Here is a 22,903-nt window from a genome sequence, read left to right as displayed (position 1 = left end):
ACATGGCAAAGAATATGGAAGACGTGTGAAAAGATGCAAATTGGACTTCAGATTGAGGAGGAGCAAAATAGAATGTTATAAAATAAAAAGGGAAAAGCAAGACAGATCAAGAGGTTCTCATAAACAAATTTTACAGCTGATAAATTTATTAAATGTACTGCCCATAGTAATGGCAAAGGTTTAGTTGACATTGGCAACTGTTTGGCAGATGCAGCAGCAAATGCAGCCTCTAAAGGGTTGTGCCCAGAATGATGAGGCAGACTACAAATTGTTGTGGAACCACAACAACGGATACCCGAGCTACAAATCTTCAATCAGATTTTAGACTACAAATTCTAACAAGAACTAGTCTACTTTGTATAAATTAATGCCAACCATTCAAGATGTTGTTAAACTTCAGGGGGGCACCCCTGACACTGATAAGCTGTTTGTGTGATCCTGATGCTCGACTCTGGACTACTCCCGCAGGTCAAACTTTTATGCCTGGTGATCTTGCTCTATGGATTATTGACTGTGTGCATTATGCAGCTCACTGTGGTGTCTGTTTGGTCGCCGACCTTCTCCTGACTGCTTGGTGGCATCCCTGCCTCCAGCAACTAGCTCAAAGGGTTAGTGACTGATGTCTTATTTGTCAAGAACATAACCCTGGAAAAGGCTTGCCTTGCACTCTGGGTAGAACTCCCTTGCCGGAGGGTCCCTTTGAGACACTTCAACTGGACTTCATTGAGTTGCAGAAATGTCAGTGCTACAAATATGTTTTGGTTATTGTTGATGTCTTTTCTAAGTGGTTTGAAGCCTACCTTACCACTAACCCTACTGCTGAGACTGTGATGAAGATTTTGCTTAAGGCAACTATTTCCAGCTTTGGTATATCTGAGTGCATTAGCTCAGACAATGGACCACACTTTGTTGGTAATATTATTGAAGAACTCTGTTCCCAGCTTTCTATTCACCGGCAACTGCATTGTGCTTGTCATCCTCAAGCTGCCAGCCATGTTGAACATTCTAACCAGACTTTTAAGACTAAACTTTCCAAATTAATGGCTGAGACTGGCCTCTCCTGAGTTAAGCTACACCCTGTGGTTTTATTCCAGATGTGATCCATGCCTGCGGGCAAGACACGACTGCGTTCAACTGCGATTCTGTGCGGTCATCTGCTCCGTACTCCTTGGAATGATTTGACTCCCTCCTCAGTCCACTTCCACCACATGACCAAAGAAATGATTGGTAGTGTTCTTGCACTAACTAACATTGTGTGTACCTTTCACTCCCAGGCGCACGCAGCCCACGGCGATGTTCCCTCCCTTTCAGCCTCATCACGGGTGGAGCTGGTTCATTTGTGCTTGTCAAGAACTGGGCGCGCAAGGGTCTCCAACCTTGTTGGGATGATTTTACTTACCATCCTTACGGCGGTCAAAGTCACTGGTCGCTCAGCTTGGGTCCACTGCACCATTGTAAATTGATTAGCCGTGCCAATCAAAAGGAGGGAGAGGACGATATCTCTTGAACAATTTTAAATGGTAACAGCACTCACTGACTGGACACCCATGTTAATTGATTAGTTGATTGACTCCTTACATACTTTTTGTTATTTTGTCACGCAACCCTTGTGTTACAGAACTCTTTTCCAAATTAGTCATGTGGCAATTTGCTTGTCTGCTGTCCCTCCTTTTGATAGCCCACTCCCAGGAAGTCCAAGCAGATTGGCATCACTGACATCAACCGACCAAACATGATACGCCATCTCTACCGAGCAGATGTTGTCCAGTGCACCGGACCAGATGCCTTCGACGTGTGGAACATGATGAATATTGGTTATTGCAATGGACTCTTACATCAGAAAGACTGTGTGGTCCATTTGGACAGTAGCAGTCATTGGGAATTACCATGTCATTACCAAACCTGTCTTTTTGATTTTACCTGCAAACTTAAGCCAAATGAGGATAAAAATTATCAACCCCGTTGATGGTAAATGTTTTAAGGTGCCATCCCTTTTTGCAGGATGGGCCTACTAGTGAAGAGAAGCCTGATAGGGGAAACTCCTCAATCCACAAACAACTTTTCCAGACAGGCCCACACTCCTCTCTGTCAGTGGATGACTTACTTGCCCAGTCCCAAGTCCCCAAACCTAATCTATTCGTCAGACTATCTACTGCCGACCCTCCGAAGAGAAATGTCACTTTCCAATTCCGTATTAGCCCTCCTGCCACCTGTTTGATGACGTCTTTTAACTCTACTGCAGGATCGAATGAGAAGTGCTTTAATGGAACCGACTATGGGTGTGCAATTGTTCATGTCCACATAACATCTCCTGCCTATTTGAGACTTGTCTCGCCAGTTGTGTAAGACAAAAGGGCCTTATACCTCCTGTCCGTGTATACAAACAGCTTGCGTTCCTCTGGCTTGGGGGGGAGAACAACAGGCCTTATGCGGCATAATTAACTATACCCATTTCCATGTACGGACCTGGAACGGAACTCTTCCCTTGAGCATTTATAGGTATTTTCTCTTTTCAGAATCTGATACTATGGCCAAGGCCATGTGCAATAGAGCTAAGGGAGAGCCTAATGGGAGCAGAATTTGGAGGACCATTGGCTACCATATAGTTCGAGCACTCAACAGACTCTTGGCCCATTTTTTACGGTGCTCAAGCGACGCCTCTTGCAAATTGTCCACCCTTTACTCCTGTAGACCTGACCAGAACCCCTGCTGTAACATTTCAGTAACCTATTTTAACAAACCCTCCCTCATATACACCAAACCAGGCTATTATTTCTTCAGCCAAGGTAAAGCTACTAATTTCCTTGTCCTTGATGACAGAGATGTTCCCCATAACGTCGCTATCGGGGCCCTTGTTCCCACAACAGTACCTTGTCCTGGCCAGTGGACAAGTTGATGGAACCTTCAACTGAGGAGGCCGCAGCGGTTGGTCTCAGCCAACCTTTGCTGCAATTGGAAGGATCCCAAGGCACTGGGTGACAATAGAGGACACTCGATAGGATGGAGAATCCTGAGTACCCTGAGTTTGGGAGGATCAGCAGGGGTGATAAGTCAAAAGAACCGCAAAGACTTTATCTGCGGCTGACCATTCGAGGAAATAAGACTAAAGAGGCTTTGGAACAGATTAAGCTGGGATGATCAGATCTGCATCTTTATACAGAATTGGTACGCCTTAGATTATATACTAGCCAGGGAAAGCGGGGTCTATTCTGTTGTCCAAGATAAATGCATCATTGGCACTCCTGATCGCAGTGGTAATAATACTAAGATACGAGATCCTGGTGTCCCTTGATGGAATGACTGAAGGGACACCTGTGGATGGGATCCTAGGTACAATTGGCTTAACAATTTAGTTATGTATATCAGAATCATCCTCTACCTGTTGGTCGGTATTACTTTTGTTCAGTGTTTAATTGCTAAGCTTATGAACTCCCTTAGTGATATTGACTCGCCCCAGAAGATGCTCCTTTTGCAATCTGATGGCTCACCAGCATGTGTTGATAGTGATGATAAATGTGACCAGATGAGCAGCATAGATGCTGGTGCCGCTCTAGAGGATGTTGATGGCTGGAATGCCTTGAAAGGCATTCGTTTGGATTAGCCTTCCCTTTCAGTGATCGCAGTGCAATCAAAGGGGAGAATGAGGATGTGGGCATTTGGGAGGTAGGACAAAACAGCTGAAGAAGCTGTACAAAATGGCTTCTGCTTGGCTAACTTTGTCTGTACTGAGTCAAACAGATACTTGTGACTCAGAACAAACAAGAAACCGCAGACTGATGTAGAATATTGTAAATGCAGAAGTAATGGTTTAACGGCAAGGCAGGACAAAAATGATTCTCAGAACAGGTTGTTGTCAAAAAAGCGTGATAGGCAAAGGCAAAAGTACACGCAGACTTAAGGGAATCTGATTGATTGTTACTATGCGATCATGCTCCATGTCTGACGATGAACAATGCACATAAACTCTATGCAAACTCTTGTAAGTCATCAAATTCTTTTGTGGTGTCGGAGTATTCATTATTCTGGGCTGATAAGAGTCTACCGACCTGGCCGTATCAAAGAATAAATGATTGCTTGAGTAATTGACAAAGAATCATTTCCAGGTGTATTTATTGACCGACTCCATGAACCTGAAGACCCAGACAGCAGTCTAGATCATCACATTCACCAAATACAGGGACGGTGATTGACAAGTTGCAAGCAGTACACAGTACACAGATTCCCACAGATGTTGGTCACAGACAATGGGCCATCATTTACGAGCAGGGAATTTGAGTATTTCCTAAAGTCGAGTGGTGTTTGGCATGCAAATATAGCTTCGTACCATTCAATGTTCAGTGATCTGGTGGAATGAGCAATCCACACTTTGAATGCAGGCTTAAAGAAACAGCATACAGCTTCACTGGACACCAAATTGTCCCAGTGCCTGTTTGATTGTAAGACTGACCCTTACAGGACTACTGTTCCAGCAGAGTTGCTAATGGGGAAAAGACTTCACATCAGGTAAAACCTGATCTTCCCTGACTTGGGGAGGGTGGGGGAGTGGTGATACAAAATTAGAAATGCTAATGCCAGACACAAGACTCTTCTAAAATGGAGAGGCAGTTTACTACAGGGACGAGGTTTTGTGAGAAAAGGACTGGAATAGGCCTGTATGGGTAAGAGGCATGGTCAACATGAGGTCAGGTCCCATGATGTACAAAGTTTGGGTAGGAGGAGAGGTTCTGGACAAGCATATGATCTACATGAAAGCTGAAACCTCATGAATAGAGCAGGAGCAAAGTATATACAGCCTGTCACCAATGCGGCAACCTGTGGGTTCTCCTCCTGTACCTATTGTTAAAGAAACCTCTGAGGACGAGATGGGCATGGCAGATGTTGCAGTCTCAGTGGCATTACCACGCGATGAAAATGATTAATTTCTGCCGAGACGCTCCAAAAGCAATGGACCGGCTACAGTCTGGTAAGTGTTGCCAGAATCTGAGGCAAAGTCGGAAGAACCAGACCTCCCTGGGCTTGGAGGGATGTAGTGATTGTAACGAAGTCTACCTTGTTGTCCTGGGGTTGTTATTCTGGTCCAATCAGGGAGCCCTGGCTGACAGAGATAAACAGTTGTATCCCCAGTGGAGGGATCTCTACACGGGAGTCCTCCCCTTTCTCTAAGGAGCTGGAGTGGAGGATGCTGCACGTAGCGGTCCCCTGCAACCGCAGATTGCAGTGGTTCATGGACTCCCATCCCAACTGCTTATTCTGTAGCGCTGTGGAGTCCGTGGACCACGTGTATATTTTGTGTGGGTGTTTGTACTCCCTTTTTGATTTTCTTAAAAACCTCCTCCTCTGCTTTTGGTTGCACTTCATTCCCACGCTCCTGATCTTCGGGCACCCGGTACGGAGGAGGGAGGGCAGGTCTGAAGACCTCCTCGCGGGTCTGCTCCTGGGCCTGGCCAAACTGGCCATAAACAGGTCCAAGCAGTGGGCCGTGGCGGGGGTCGTTAGGGTCGATTGCCTGCGCCTCTTCCGCGGTTACGTTAGAGCCCGGGTATCCTTGGAGAAGGAGCATGCGGTGTCCACCAACACCCTGGAGTTGTTCAGGGAGAGGTGGGCGCCTCAGGGAGTGGAGTGCATTATTTCCCCCTCCAACTCTATTTTGATTTAGTCCCTGCCCTCCCCCTCACTGTTTGATCACACAGCATTGCCCTTTGATGTGAAGGGCATTGCTTTTCACTGGCCACCCGGGTGTTTTCCTTTCTTTCTGGTGGTGGAAATTGAATAAAGATTCATGCACTTTGTGTCTCTCACTGTGTCTCACACCTGCACGCACACACCATGGGTGCTGGGGAAAATAAGCACTCCTGCAGTTAGGTGGTAGTGTGGGGGTTAATTAAAAAAAATTTTTAAAAATAAACAGTTGTATCCCTAGTGGAGGGATCTCTACGCAGGAGTCCTCCCCTTTTCTCTTGGGGATTTGGGGTGGAGGTTGCTGCATGCAGCAGTCCACTGGAACCACAGATTGCGGTGGTTGACGGACTCCCAACCCAACTGCTTGCTCTGTGGTGCTGTGGAGTCCGTGAACCATGTACATATTTGATGTAGGTGTTTGCACTCCCTTTTTCATTCCCTGAAAAACCTCCTTCTCTGCTTTTGGTTGCACTTCAATCCCATGTTCCTGATCTTCGGGCGCCCGGTACGGAGGAGGGAAGACAGGTCTGAAGAGCTCCAAACTGGCCATAAACAGGTCCAGGCAGCGGGCCATGGAGGGGGTAGTTAGGGCTGATTGCCTGCCCCTCTGCCGCGGTTACGTTCAAGCCTGTGTGTCCTTGGAGAAGGAGCACGCGGTCTCCACCAACACCTTGGAGTTGTTCAGGGAGACGAGGGCTCCACAGGGAGTGGAGTGCATTATTTCCCTCTCCAACTCTATTTTGATTTAAGCCTTGCCCTCCCCTTCACTGTTTAATCACACACATTGCCCTTTGAGGTGAAGGGCACTGCTTGTCACTGGCCACTCGGATGATTCTTTTCTTCCTGGTGGTGGAAACTGACTAAAGATTTGTGCACCTTGTGTCTTTCACTGTGTCTCGCACCTGTATATACACACCATGGGTGCTGGGGAAAAATAAGCACCACCGCAGTTAGGCAGTAGTGTCGGGGTAAAAAAAATTTAAAGAATAAAAAAAAACGGTTGTATCATCAGTGGAAGGATCTCTACGTGGGAGTCCTCGCCCTTTCTCTCGGGGATCTGGCGTGGAAGGTACTGCACGCAGCAGTCCCCTGCAACCGCAGATTGCGGTGATTCACGAACTCCCAACCCAACTGCTTTTTCTGTGGTGCTGTGGAGTCTGTGGACCATGTATATATTGGGTGTGAGCGTTTGTACTTCCTTTTTGATTTCCTAAAAAAACTTCCTTCTCTATTTTTGGTTGCACTTCAGTCCCATGCTCCGGATCTTTGGACACCCTGTATGGAAGGGGGATGGCAGGTCTGAAGACCTCCTCGTGAGTCTGCTCCTGGGCCTGGCCAAACTGGCCATAAACAGGTCCAGGCAGCAGGCCTTGGAGGGGATCGTTAGTGTTGACTGTCTGCCCCTCTTCTGCGGTTACGTTAGAGCCCAGGTGTCTCTGGAAAAGGAGCACATGGTGACCACCAACACCCTGGGGTTGTTCAGGGAGAGGTGGGTGCCGCAGGGAGTGGAGTGCATTATTTCCCCCTCCAACTCTATTTTGATTTGATCCCTGCCCTCCCCTCCCCTTCACTGTTTGATCACACAGCATTGCCCTTTGATGTGAAGGGCACTGCTTGTCACTGGCCACTCAGGTGTTTGCTTTCTTCCTGGTGGTGGAAATTTGAATATAGATTCGTGCACCTTGTGTCTTTCACTGTGTCTCACACCTGCACACACGCAACATGGGAGCTGGGGGGGAAAATAAACACCACTGCAGTTAGGCGGTAGTGTGGGGGTTAAAAAAAAATTTAATAAAAAAAACAGTTGTATCCCCAGTGGAGGGATCTCTACGTGGGAGTCCTCCCCCTTTCTCTCAGGGATCTGGGGTGGAGGGTGCAGCACGCAGCAATCCCCTGCAATCGCAGATTGCGGTGGTTCACGGATTTCCAGCCCAACTGCTTGTTCTGTGGTGCTTGGAGTCCATGGACCAGAAATATATTGGGTGTGAGCATTTGCACTCCCTTTTTGATTTCCTAAAAAAACCTCCTTCTCTGTTTTTGGTTGCACTTTAGTCCCATGCTCCTGATCTTCGGGCACCTGGTACGGAAGGGGGAGGGCAGGTCTGAAGACCTCCTCTTGGGTCTGCGCCTGGGCCTAGCTAAATGGCCATAAACAGGTCCAGGCAGCGGGCCATGGAGGGGATCTTTAGGGCTGACTGCCTGCCCCTCTTCCACGGTTAAGACCATAAGACATAGGAGTGGAAGTAAGGCCATTCGGCCTATCGAGTCCACTCCGCCATTCAATCATGGCTGATGGGCATTTCAACTCCATTTACCCGCATTCTCCCCGTAGCCCTTAATTCCTCGTGACGTCAAGAATCTATCAATCTCTGCCTTGAAGACATTTAGCATCCCGGCCTCCACTGCACTCTGCGGCAATGAATTCCACAGGCCTACCAGTCTCTGGCTGAAGAAATGTCTCCGCATTTCTGTTCTGAATTGGTCCCCTCTAATTTTAAGGCTGTGTCCACGGGTCCTAGTCTCCTCGCCTAATGGAAAAAATTTCCTAGCGTCCACCCTTTCCAAGCTATGTATTATCTTGTAAGTTTCTGTAAAGTCTCCCCTTAATCTTCTAAACTCCAATGAATACAATCCCAGGATCCTCAGCCGTTCCTCGTATGTTAGACCAATCATTCCAGGGATCAAGCGTGTGAATTTCTGCTGGACACGTTCCAGTGCCAGTATGTCCTTCCTGAGGTGTGGGGACCAAAACTGGACACAGTACTCCAAATGGGGCCTAACCAGAGCTTTATAAAGTCTCAGTAGCACAACGGTGCTTTTGTATTCCAACCCTCTTGAGATAAGTGACAACATTGCATTCCCTTTCTTAATCACGGACTCAACCTGCATGTTTACCTTTAGAGAATCCTCAACTAGCACTCCCAGATGCCTTTGTACTTTGGCTTTACGAATTTTGTCACCGTTTAGAAAGTAGTCATTGCTTTTATTTTTTTTGCCAAAGTGCAAGACCTCGCATTTGCTCACATTGAATTCCATCAGCCATTTCCTGGACCATTCTTCCCAAACTGTCTAGATCCTTCTGTAGCCTCCCCACTTCCTCAGTACTACCTGCCTGTCCACCTAACTTCGTATCATCGGCAAACTTCGCTAGAATGCCCCCAGTCCCCTCATCCAAATCATTAATATATAATGCGAATAGCTGTGGCCCTAACACTGAACCCTGCACGACACCGCTTGTCACCGGCTGCCATTCCGAAAAAGAACCTTTTATCCCAACTCTCTGCCTTCTGTCAGACAGCCAATCCTCAATACATCCCAGTAGCGCACCTCGAACACCATGTGCCCTCACCTTGCTCAGCAGCCTCCCATGTGGCACCTTATCAAAGGCCTTTTGAAAGTCTAGATAGACCACATCCACTGGGTTTCCCTGGTCTAACCTACTTGTCACCTCTTCAAAGAATTCCAACAAATTTGTCAGGCATGACCTCCCCTTACTAAATCCATGTTGACTTGTTCTAATCAGACTCTGCTCTTCCAAGACTTTAGAAACCTCATCCTTAATGATGGATTCTAGAATTTTACCAACAACCGAAGTTAGGTTAATTGGCCTATAATTTTCCATCTTTTGTCTTGATCCTTTCTTGAACAAGGGGGTTAAAACAGCGATCTTCCAACCATCCGGGACTTTCCCTGACTCCAGTGACTCTTGAAAGATGTCAACCAAGGCCTCCGCTATTTCGTCAGCCACCTCTCTCAGAACTCTAGGATGTATCCCACTGGGGCCAGGAGATTTGTCAATTTTAAGACCTTTTAGCTTTTCTAGCACTTTCTCTTTTGTAACGGCAACCATACTCAACTCAGCCCCTTGACTCCCTTTAATTGTTGGGATATTACTCATGTCTTCCACTGTGAAAACTGATGCAAAGTACTTGTTAAGTTCTCCTGCTATTTCCTTATTTCCCATCACTAGGCTTCCAGCATCAGTTTGAAGTGGCCCAATGTCTACTTTTGCCTGTCATTTGTTTCTTATGTATTGAAAGAAACTTTTACAATCATTTCTAATATTACTGGCTAGCCTACCTTCATATTTGATCCTCTCCTTTCTTATTACTCTCTTTGTTATCCTCTGTTTGTTTTTGTAGCCTTTCCAATCTTCTGATTTCCCACTGCTCTTGGCCACTTTATAGGATCTCTCTTTTTCTTTAATACATTTCCTGACTTCCTTTGTCAGCCATGGCTGTCTAATCCCTCCCCGGATAATCTTTCTTTTCTTAGGGATGAACCTCTGTACAGTGTCCTCAATTATACCCACAAACTCCTGCCATTTTTGCTCTACTGTCTTCCCCACTAGGCTCTACTTCCAGTCTATTTTTGTCAGTTCCTCTCTCATGCCCTCATAATTACCTTTATTTAACTGTAACACCATTACATCCGATTTTGCGTTCTCTCTTTCAAACTGCAGACTGAACTCTATTATATTATGATAGGTTACGTTAGAGCTCGGGTGTCTCTGGAGAAGGAGCACACGGTGTCCACCAACACCCTGGAGCTGTTTAGGGAGAGGTGTGTGCCGCAGGGAGCGGAGTATTATTTCCCCATCCAATTCTATTTTGACTTAACCCCTGCCCTCCCCTTCACTGTTTGATCACACAGCATTGCCCTTTGATGTGAAGAGCGCTGCTTGTCACTGGCCACTTGGATGTTTCTTTTCTTTTAAAAGATAAAAATAAACAGTTGTATTGGGGTTCTGCTCACTCTAGGAACTGTCATTGAGCTAGCTGGGTCTGTGCTGTGCACTTTGCATGTGTAAATAATGATTGACTTGGTGATGACTCCTTTGAGGAGTTATTTCAGTTGTCTATGATAACACTTCACTTTCTTGTTCATCAAAGGATCTATGAAAAACATTCAAAGATTCTGCTGCTATCATCATTTGAAGAAGTGTGTCAAAGACTGCCAACCTTCTGAGAGGACATAAAATGCCCTTCTTTGTTTTGAACGGGTGACACCTTATTTTTAAGCATTGACTCATAATTCTAGATCCGCTCATAAGAGGAAACATTCTCTCCACATCTACGCTGTCAAGACCCCTCAGGATCATGTTTCAATCAAGTTTTTCTTATTCTTACAGCAATTACAAGCCTAGCTTGACCAACCCTTCCTTACAGCCTATCCATTCTACATATTAGTCTTGGTATTTGCAGAGCATTTAATTTCTTAAATAAGGAGACCAATATTATACACAGTTCTCCAAATGTGATTTCTCCAGTGCTTTGTATGACTGAATCATAACCCCTGCTTTTATATTCAGTTCCTCTCACTTAAATTGTGTCATTGTATTAGCTTTCCTAACCACCTACATGCTAACTTTTGTGATTGTTGTACTCAGGCACCCATATCCCTCTGCATTTCAGAAATCTGTAATCTCTCAACATTTTAATCATTTGCTTGTTTTTTTAATCTTCCGATCAAATGAACAATTTTACATTTTCCCACATTATTCTCTGTTTTCGAGATAATTTCCTGCTCGCTGAACCTATATGTATCATCTTATAATTTCCTTATGTTCTCTTTGCAACCTATTTTTGTGTCCTCTGGAAATTTGACAGCCATATCTTTCAACCCTTTATTAGCTGAGAACCTAGCATTGATCCCTGTGGCACGCCAATCATTACGTCTTCCAACCAGAAAAACATCCATTTATGGCTACTCTCTGCTTCATAAGTGAACCAATCTTTGATCCGTGCCAGTAAGTTAACCCCAATACCATGATCATTTATTTTATAAAATAACCTTTGATGTGGCAATTTATCAAATGACTTCTAGAAAATCAAGTCCTGTTCCCCTTTATCTACAAAAGTAATCTAATCTAATCTAATATCTGCTCCCAGGAGAAGTATGTTACTTTCTCATGGAACTCCAAATGATTGGGAGTAATTTCCCTTTCATAAAGCATATTGACTCTGCCCGATTACTTTGAACTTATTTAAATGTCCTGCTAGAACCTTTTTCATAATAACTTCAAATGTTAAGCTAACTTCAAATGTTAAGCTAGTAGTTTCGTGATTTCTGTCTCCTTCTCTTTTAAAATAAACAAGTTATGTTAGTTGTCTTCCAATTTAATGGGACCTCCTCCAAATCTATATATTTAAATATATGATATGTATACTGCTTATTGTATATATTCATATAGTATCAGTGTTGATACTTATGGTTCACTTTTTCTCAGATTCTAATTTTTCCTCCTTAATTAATCATAGTGATGGATCCATCCTTGGGAATTTTTTAAATTATCTGTTGAAATCTATTTATTCTTTGTATTCTGAAAATCTCCAGAATGCCTTCCACTGCATCTTTATTGAACGAATTTTATTTTCATATCCTCATAATTCCCATTATTTAGGTTTAACAAAATAGTCTTGGGCCTCTTCTTCTCTTCCTTAAACTAAATTTAATCTAATACGTCGGGACCTCTTTACTGAGATAATTAATTTATCGTATCTTGTTGTACAACACTAAGCCTACTTTCTAACTTATTATCCTTCCTAAATGTGTTGTACCCTTCAATATTCAGGTCCCAATCCATGTTATCCTACAGCCATGTCTTTATACTCTATCAATTCATGTTTCATTTCAAATGCTACTTGCACTTGGATTAAGACTTTAGCTTTAACTTTTTATCCTTCTTGTAACCTCTAGCCTTATCTGTTGACTTACTCTTAGATTTGTATTCTATCAGGTTCCGTCTCAGTGTGTTTATCATTTCTTGTATCATTACTTTCTCTCTTGCATTATATCAGATCTTGGATTTGCTACAACTTCTCAAATTTGATCCTGTTCCCCCACTATTTGATATAAGACCCTCTCTACATCCCTCATGTGGCTCACAAGAACACTGGTCCCCACCATGCTTCAGATAGAGACCATCCTAATGTACAAATTCCACTTTCCCCAGTACCAGTTCCCCACAAACGATGATCACTTCTCCACTTTAGTCGTTGAGTGGCATACTCGTCATCTCTTCAACCTTTTTTACACTTCGATACTTTGCATGCAACTTAGGTAATGATCCAGTGATTATAACTTTTTAAGGTTCTGTTTCTTAATTTGGTGACTGACTCCTCTCACTGACTATGCAGAATATAGCGCCTCCTCTCACTGACTATATCCTTCTTGGTCTTTCCTGTATTAAAAATTACCACTATGAGGGTGGCACGGTGGCTCGGTGGTTAGCACTGCTGCCTCACAGCATCAGGGTCTCAGGTTCGATTCCAGCTTCTGGCGACTGTCTGTGTGAAGTTTGCACATTCTCCCTTTGTCTGCGTGGGTTTCCTCCGGGTGCTCCAGTTTCCTCCCACAGTCCAAAGATGTGCAGGTCAGGTGAATTGGCCATGCTAAATTACCCATAGTGTTAGGAGCATTAGTCAGAGGGAAATGGGTCTGGGTGGGTTACTATTCAGAGGGTCGGTGTGGACTTTTTGGGCCAAAGGGCCTGTTTCCATACTGTAGAGAATCTAACCTAATCTCAGTTGAGTGCAGAAGACAATCACCTGTATAATTACAATTTGGTGCTGACATTTTTGGCTGTTTGCACACCTTTGATCTCTGATTATTTCTCCATCAAGTATAATGATTACAGATTAGTGATTGTTACACAGTGCTGCTGACTGTCTGTGATATGGTTGGCCATCTTAAATGGATAGATGGATTCTTGCAGTATCCAAGCAAAGTTTACGTATATTTTTAAAATGCAAAATTCAACACAAAATGCAATACATTTGCTTGCACTCAATGCAGCATTAAAGCAAATGAAGTGTACAATGGTAATTTCTTCTATAATGCAATAATTGCGTACTTGTGTGACCCCCCACTATATGAAAATTGTGCATGAAAAATAACACTTAAAATGTTGGTGATGTCATCGCATTATAACCAACACACATTTTACAAGTTTGCATTTTAGAAGAGCAGCATTCCCTATTCATAAATTGCATTACAGCAATTCGTGTTAACAAAAGACGTGATTTAGAGTTACTAGTGAATTTAATAAATTAACTGGAAGTAATTTATAGATTTGTTTTCATGTTCAGTATTGCTAAATCTCTAAAGCTCTATCCAGGATAGGTAGAAAATTGATTGTGCTGCTTATTTACCAATGTGTTTTGGGATATTTTTAATATAGCATTACTTAGTAATTCTAAAAATATGTTTGGATTTAAATAATTGGACTGATCGGTTGAAGGCATGGGCAGAAAAATGGCAGATGGAGTTTAATCCGGACTAATGTGAGGTGATGCATTTTGGAAGGTCAAGTTCAGGTGGAAATTATGCAGTGAATGGCAGAACCCTTAGATGTATTGATTTGCAGAGGGATCTGGGTGTGCAGGTCCATAGATCACTGAAGATCGCAATGCAGGTAGATAGTATAGTAAAAAATGCTTATGACACGCTTGCCTTTTTTTGAAAGGGGCATTGAGTATAAGGATAGACATGTTATGCTGCAGCTTTATAGAATTTGGTTCAGCCACACTTGGAAAATTGTATACAGTTCTGGTCACCACACTATCAAAGGATGTGGATACTTTGGAGAGGGACCAGAAAGGTGTATCAAGATGTTGCCTGGTAAGGGGGATTTTCACTATGAAGAAAGGCTGACTAGACTAGGTTTGTTTTCATGGAATGTAAGTGGTTGAGGGGTGACCTAATAGAAGTTTAGAAAATTGTGAATGGCATGGATAGAGTGTAAAGTAAGAGGCTTTTCCCATGGTGGAGGGGTCAATTACTGGGGATTTAGGTTCAAGGTGCAAGAGGGGAAGTTTAAACCTGTATGGGCAGGTTTTTCACACAAAGGGTGGTGCCTGGAACGCATTGCTAGAGAAAGTAGTGAAAGCAGACACAATAGCAGCATTCAAGAAGCATCTGGACGAAGTCATAAATAGGAAGGAAATAGTGGGTTAGGATCCAGTAAGTGAGGAAAGTTTTAGTAGAGAAGGGCAAAATGTGTCAGCACAGATTTGGAGGGCTAAAGGCCTCTTCCTATCCTGTATTATTCTTTGTTCTTTGAACTCTCCATAAAATTGCAAACCTCCTAGATGTAGCTTTATTTAAATTGATACATGAGAAAAGGTATAAGTTAGAAACAAAATTTTGTTTTTCCTAAAATTTTGTTTTTCCTGCATGAAGAAAACCATCACCTGAAACACACATTCCATGGACTAGTGTGAACACAGCTTGTTCCAGTTTCCACACAAACCAAAGTTGGGACTTTATGACCAAGCAGTTGCCAAACCTTTTTACTGCATCTCAATCTCAGATTTCAATTTAATAATTAATATAGTGTTCATTGTAGCAGGATCCACTCAATCTTAGTTTCCTAAGTAGAGTAGTTAATGATGTTACACCCCTTAGACAAGAGATTCCACATTGATTTGCAAGGAATTTATTTACCTGTGCGATTTGAAGCTTTCTGGTTTCCCAGTTAGTTGAGCATTGCTTTATTGACAGGTTTAAAGCTATTCTCTCTTCATTGCAACCTCTTTACCTTTCCCTTCTGCCTTCACAGCCTCCTTCTCCCCCAGAGCTCTTGCAATCCTGTTTTCTGTGCACAATCTTCTTGCAGCCTCCTTTTACCCCAATCTTTTGCCAAGCAAAACTATTTTGCAGCCTTTGTCTTTTCACAAAACACTCTTGCAAGGCTCTACTTACCCCCACAGCCATCTCGTCCCTTCTCTTCCCTTCTCTTCCTCTGCTCACCCATATTGCAGTTTAACTTTCTCAGGGATCAATGCTCATTGTACTAACTTCTTTAAATATTTGTAATATTTATATGAGTTATGGTGTATACATACCATCTGTGTTGTTACTTATGGTTTACTTTGCCTCATATTCAAATTTTCCCTCCTTAGTGAGCACAATGGTAGGTCTATCTTTTGTAATTTTTCTTAGTTGTTGAAATCTATTTATTCTTTATATTCTGAAATCCCCTTAAATGTCTACCACTGCATCTCTATTGACCTATCCTTTAACCTACTTTGCTAATTAATTTTAGCTAACTTTGCTTTTATGCCCTCATAATTCCCCTTATTTAGGTTTAATAACATATTCTTGAGTCCATTCGTATCTCCCTGAAACTGAATGTAAAATTCAATCTGCTACCTCAGAACCTCTTCATTGAGATCATTGATTTAACCTGACATTACATAACAAATCTAGTATAGTCTGTTCTCTGTTTGAATCCAAAACATACCATTCTAAGGGTATATCCCAAAAAGAATCTTGAAATTATTCCAGACATTATCCCACTCCTTCAATGTTTCCTAATTTCTTGTCCTTCCTAGATGCCTTGTACCCTCCAATATTCAGGTCCCAATCCATGTTATCCTGCAGCCATGTCTCTATAACGGCTGCAAGATTGTAATTACTTATGTCTGTTGTATTCTCAGTCCATCTTTTTTGTTTCGTATGCTACCTGCATTTAGATTTTGGTTTTAACCTTTTAGCCTTCTTGTAACCTTTAGCCTTACATGTTAACTTACTCTTAAGACTTATACTCTGTTCCTGTCACAGTGTTCTTTTCATTTTCTGTATCAATACCTTTTTCTTTCTTGCTTCTCTGATCTTTGATTTACTACAGTTTCCTAAATTCGATCCCTTGCCTCCACTGTTCAGTTTAAAATCCTGTATTCGTCTCTCATTATTTAGCTCACGAGAGCACCATGCTTCAGATAGAAACAGTTCCAATGGTACAGATCCCACTTCCCACAGTACTAGTGCCAATGCCCCACAAACTAAAACCAATTTCTCCACAGCAGTCTTTGAGTGACATATTCATCTTTTCAATTCTCTTCAGCCTCTCTTCACAAACCTCCATCTTGAGGCCTGCTTTCCCCCACACCTATCTTGACAACCGTCCCTCCACAAACCTCTTGTAGTTTCCTTCCCCTCACACATATCTCGGAGATTCTTCTTACCTTCACTCTCTTCTTACCATCACACCCGTCTTGCAGTTTCCTTCTTCCATCACTCCCATCTTGCAGCCTCATTCTCCATCAGTCCATCTCGCAGCCTCCTTTGCCTCCCCCAAACACTTTTCTTGCCACCCCCACCCCCACAATAATCCTGCAGCCTCCTTCTCCACTCTGTCCACCTTGCAACCACCTTCACCTCATCTCTTCCCACCGTTCTCCAATATCCTTTTGCAGCCTGCTTTTCTTTTATCCCCTTTTTTAACCCCAGCAGATCCCCCTCACTCTGGACCTGGCAGGCAGAACTCATAAATCAAACAGAAGACTCAAAATCCTGTCCTCAACAAAAGATGGCCACCAATCCCAACCCAGGCTAAAGGTGGCTCCCATTTCCAGCCTTAACCAAAGGTGACCCCAATGAATCGCTCATTTAGCATTCCAATGCCCCACTATACCCAGATTGCTTCTGTCCTGTGTTTGTTGCTGTGAATTTACTTACAGCAAGCACAAGAGAAAACTGCCCTGTAAAGAGAGGAAAGCCTCCTCACTATTTCATAGAATTATAGAATTCCTACAGTGTGGAAGCAGGTCATTTGGTCCATCGAGTCCGCCACCTACTCTTCGAAGAGTGTCACACCCAGACTCACTCCCCTATCTCTGTAATCCTGCATTTCCCATGGATAATTCACCTAGCGAGCACATACCTGGACACTATCAGCGGTTGAGAATGGCCAGACTATATTACCTGTACATCTTTGGACCGAGAAGAAACCGGACCACCCAGAGGAACCCATGCAGTCATGGGGAGAATGCATAAACTCCACACAGACAGTTGCTGAAGGGTAGAATGGTATTTGGGCTTCTGGTGCTGTGAGGTAGCAGTGCTAACCACTGAGCCTCTGTGCTGCACACAAATTTCCTTGAATTTTATTATGAAAAGACTTTTTTTTTGATTGATTGTCCCTATAGATGGCTTTTCTGGGTGACCTGAGGACTTTTATGGGTGGATTGTCCTACCTCATTATGTTTTTTGACTGCTGGACTATGGAAATTAAAAAAGAAAAGAAGAAAATCCAATTCTAGTGCGAGGGCTTCAACTATTTGCGATCTATACCAGTGATTTGGATAAAAGGACTGAATGTACACCTGCTGATTTCACTTGGATATCTTATGGACCAGACCAAAACGCATCAAATTATATTAAGAATATAACACAGACCCTAACTTTTTCTTATTTTAAAGGTAAGTGTAAGGTCTTGCATTTCAGATGCAATTTGATTGCTCAACCTACCCAATGTTAAGCAAAATGCAGTTTTTTTTATGCTACGGTTAAAATACAGACAAAATAAAAACCAAATAAAAGATTGCTTAACTGTAACTATACTGAAATGCTGAACAAAATCATAGATATATTAAGTACTTCTAATTAACTGTTCCTATACAGTACCATCCCATTAACACACCCTTGGCAAAGGCAAATTCAGTAAAAGAGATTGTCTTCCATGCAAATCTAGCAGCAGGAAGAGAACCCCAGCTTTTAGCTTAATAGAGAGAGGAATAAGAGCTTCCACATACAGCTTCAAGACTCCAGCAACTGTATGAAGCTAAAGCTAAAAGCCCTGATTCTGTGGGAGCTTGAGCCCACCCATTCAGGCTGCTTCTATTGTTCCAATTTAAAAAAGAAATTCCCAAGGCCTCATAAGCCATCTACTTTAATGGTTTTGAGCAGACTGATCATCACCTCTGTCTCAACTTTCCTTCAGTAAAAACCAGAACAAAATACACCTCTTAAAGCCATAGTATCGTTACAGATAAGTAGGAGAGTAAGTTGTGAAGAGGTCATAAGTCAGCAAAAGGGTGTAGATTGGTTAACGGGCAAAACTTAGATAGGTGGAGTATGACTTGGGAAATGTAAAGTTGTCCACTTTTGTACAAAAATAGAAAAGCAGTACATTATTGAAATGAAGAGAAGCTGCAGAGCTCTGCCTTACAAAGGTAAAGAGATGTCCTGGTACATAAGTCCAAAAAAACAATGTATAAGTGTAGCAAATGATTAGGAAGGCAAAATGGAATGATGTTGTTTATTGCAAGAGTATTCAAATGTGAAAAGAAGGAAGGTTTGCTGTCGTTGTACTGGGCATCAGTGGAGCCACATGTGGAGTACTGTGTGCAGTTTTGATTTCCTTACTTAAAAAATGACAACTGCCATCAGAAGCTGTTCAGAGAAAGTTCACTTGACCAGTTCCTGGGATGATGGGGTTTTGTATGAGGCAAGGTTGGTTAGTTTTGATCTGCATCTAACAAAGATTAAAAGAATGAAAGGTCAAAGACAAAAGATCCTGAGGAGTCTCCCACATAAGACTGAGGTGAGGAGAATTTACTTTTGAATACAGTATTTTTACTGTGCGAAGTTCTGTGTCCAGAAAGCAGTGAAAGCAGAGCGATTGAATTTTTAAGTTGAGTCAGGTAGATTCTTGATTGGCATGATGAAAAGCTGTAGTGGATAAGCTGGGCAGTTGAGTTGAGGCCTCAATCAGGTCAGTCATGATATTATCGATAATACTGCAGGTTTCAAGGGCCAAATGACTTACATTTACTCCTAATTCATATGTTTACAAACTGAATTTCATATTATGGTTTGTTCATTTACATGATAAGGTTATTGACTGCAAATCACATTAAGTTGAATATCAACCCAATCATTGAGTGAATTAAAACACTTAATCTACCTTCTATGTCATTGCTCATTACAATTTCAATTTGAATATTTATAGGATGGCTCTTTTCTTTCCTTCAATTATGGTATATCTCTGGAAAGGAGAGTCTTGCCTTCTCGTCAATGGTGCCCCCTGTGCCTCATAAGACAGGGCATCATGAATGCATCCACATTCTCTCACTCCCAAAGTGTTTTCTCAGTTCTGTTAGCCATGAGACCATTGGATATCCAGAGCGAGTGCATTACCTTCATGTCCCAAATTCAAATGCTGGAATATGTAGTGGAATGGATTTCCCTTACTTAAATTTATTTAATGTATACTTACTAATTTAATAGTCAGTACATTTTGTGCTGTTGGATCCTATCAGGATGAAATGAGAGGAGATGCACAAAAGATGAAAGTGAAGGTTTTGTTTCCACTTTGTCCAGATCTTCTTACAGAAACAAAAAATGCTGGAGAAACTCTGGCGGTCTGGCAGAATCTCTAGAAAGAGAAGTGGAGTTAATGATTCGTTTCTGATGATACCTCTTCAGAATGCTCACCTCCTCTGAAAAATATGTGGGAGAGGTCTTGAATTTTAATACAACTAATTAGAGCATCACATTGGAGATTAGTGGTATACAGACATTAAATTACTTACAGTGTGGAAACAGGCCGTTCGGCCCAACAAGTCCACACTGACCCGCCACCCACCCATTCCCCTACATTTACCCCTTTACCTAACACTACGGGCAATTTAGCATGGCCAATTCACCTAACCTGCACATCTTTAGACTGTGGGAGGAAACCAGAGCATCCGGAGGAAACCCACACAGACACGGGGAAAATATGCAAACTCCACACAGTCAGTTGCCTGAGTCAGGGATTGAACCCGGGTCTCTGGCGCTGTGAGGCAGCAGTGCTAACCACTGTGCCGCCCACATATCATAGGCATTTAAAATGGATAATATATGTAATTAGTTTTGAAAGAAATGCACAAATACCTATGAAACCAACAAGCAGGGTGTGTAGTCTAAGTGAAAGGACAAGTTATGTACATTCTTTTCGACTGTCTCATAGGTCGTAACAGAGATATTAAAATATTTTGGTATTCCCTTCACATGTGAAAACTTGCCTTAGAGTTGTTTAAACTCCATGGTGCCCTCCACAAAAATATGAATTTCTACATTTATATCTTAACAATGGGTAAGCATTAATTTGTTTAAGACTCACATGAATGTGCTTTCACTTGTAGATATCTGTTAAAATGCTATTGTATTTTGCTTGTATTCATTTTAGCAAGCAACTCACTCTGTACCTTCCTTTGAGCTCTGAAAGCTTTCAAATTTTTTTCATACTGATCTGTGACTACACAATATTATACTTGCTGTTTGATTTATGAAAATATACTATTTTAAGAAGTACTAGTCATTTTCATCTTCTGGTTTACTGAGTAGTATTTTTTCATGTATTTGAATTTCTAAACCTGATTTATTAGGAAAGGATCACAGAGTGGGGTTCGATACTAAATACTTGCAGGACTGATACAGTTCCAAATGTATTTATTCAACATGTGACTTCTTATATTGTATGAAAATGATATGTTGGATTTATTAAACCAATATTATAAGGAATAAGAAATGAACAAAAATTATTGTGTTTATTGTGCACTATTTAAGTAGGCAGCCACATACATTCATGAAACAGATTGCTCTTGATTTATTTTGTAATGCAATCCTATAATGCTACAAGTCAATTACACTTTGTCGATGTTGGAAGGTTTCAAGTACATTTTGAGAATCCACCACAGAAACACTGGTGCAGCAGCGTCTTTTTTTTTGTAAATAACAGACTGTTTTTAGAAATGTGAAGTGAGACATTGAAATAGATTTATGAAGTCTAAGGGCAGAAGTGTTAATGCCGTGAGAGTGCTAGCATTGCCGCCATAGCAGCTCTGACTTCATCTCTGCACATATGAACAGTTGATCCCTGTAGTCATATATAGCAGTAAACATTAATAACTTAACAGTCTGTAGACAGCGCTGAAGATATGGAGCATTATTGAAGGATGGAATAGAGCAGGTGGCACTTTAATATGTTTAGTGTCGTGGTTGACTCTGAAGACTAGTAGAATGAAATTACTTGAGGTTGGAAAGATTTAGAAAGTGAACTCATTTTGCTGTGCTAAGGAAATGCTACTGATCAGGCTCTCTGTGTCCCTTTTCTAGGTTGGAAAATATTAACCCTGAAGAAAATGACATGGTAAGCCATTCTCTAAGGAGATTTTTTAATGTCAGTCTTATATCTTCAAGGCTTAAGCACAATTGAGTAGGTTTCCAGAGCTAAGAAGTGGGAAAAGCTGAATTTGACACACTAATAATGTATGTCTCAGATGTTCCAGAATAATGGACTAATTCTGTTCAGTATGCTACTTATGTGCAACTACCAATTGCACAAAAAGAGCCAAATAAAACCTCTTTCCCAATTCATGAATAACTGCCAGAAATATTATTGATAGACATTACAGGAATTACTGAACCGAATCAACAATGCAAATACAAGGAGATCTATTGACCAGAATGAAGATTTAATTGTGGATCGAATACGCAAAGCCAGAGAGCGGAAGAAGAAAATAACCGCTGAAGAAATTAATGCAGTTATTGAGGAGAGAGATTGTGCTTTGGAAAGAGTAAGTATATTTAGACCACTAAAGGTTTATACTTTCAACCAACTACCTTACAATTTTGTCATGTAACAAACATTAATGTTACAATAATATGTACATTTCAAAGACCAATATCAACATATGAATAGTTTAAATTCTAATCTAAAATTTAAAATTAATTTTCAGAATACTGTGTCAATTATCTTCTGTTCGTAATTTCAGTGGCTTCAAAACAATAATGGAAGGTGTTTTAGTTTAACAGCACATCTTTTAATATTGCTATGAAACTTTGTGCTGTGTTTATAAACTTGGTTGTACTGGGTGTCCACCATTCTTAGGATTTTCAAACATGTCAAATGAATCATAGATCCAGTAGCCACCCTATTCTAGTCAAATATTTTCAGGGCTGGACATTCTGCTGCGATGCCACACTTCCCAAATTACAGGACATGGTGAAATGCTGTAGGACAGTTCAATAAAAAGAGATGAGGTGGACTAGCCTTTAATTGAAGTTCAGCCTAGACCCCAGGGAAAAAAAAATCTTTGATTAAAAATCTTTGGCAAATCATACAAAGGATCAAGGGGTTCTGGGAATTACTACTCTGTGTTGATCAGGAGTTGAACATTCCAGTCCAGGTAGGCACGAGAGGTGTGTCCACAAACATGCATTGGTCACTCCATGTAGATTTTGTGCCCTCCTAACACAGTAAGACCTAGGGACGCAAACAGATGTTATCTTAATGTAGCTGCAAGGATTGCATTTCCAGGATTTTTCGGGCCATAATATATTGATATTCAGGTCATTTTTGTTTTACCTATCCAACTGTGAATTTGCCTTTGTAAATTCCGAAGTAATTTATTAGATTGCTGAATAAACAAGCAAAATAGTTGAAATCTGT

At 41.9% G+C, this 22,903-nt stretch overlaps 1 protein-coding gene across 1 annotated transcript in view; it reads left to right on the top strand.

Moving 5' to 3' along the window:
• The window catches only part of mipol1 (mirror-image polydactyly 1), a 411,230-nt gene that overhangs the window by 193,169 nt on the left and 195,158 nt on the right, over positions 1-22,903 (top strand). Inside the window, exons 5-6 of the mRNA XM_060828394.1 lie at positions 21,568-21,601; positions 21,858-22,028. Of these exons, the coding sequence (XP_060684377.1) occupies positions 21,568-21,601; positions 21,858-22,028 (205 nt within the window). The remainder of the gene's footprint in view (positions 1-21,567; positions 21,602-21,857; positions 22,029-22,903) is intronic.

The sequence above is a fragment of the Hemiscyllium ocellatum genome, chromosome 8 (genome assembly GCF_020745735.1).
Source record: "Hemiscyllium ocellatum isolate sHemOce1 chromosome 8, sHemOce1.pat.X.cur, whole genome shotgun sequence".
In the NCBI taxonomy this organism is placed as follows: domain Eukaryota; kingdom Metazoa; phylum Chordata; class Chondrichthyes; order Orectolobiformes; family Hemiscylliidae; genus Hemiscyllium; species Hemiscyllium ocellatum.
This window is presented reverse-complemented; position numbering and strand designations above follow the sequence as displayed.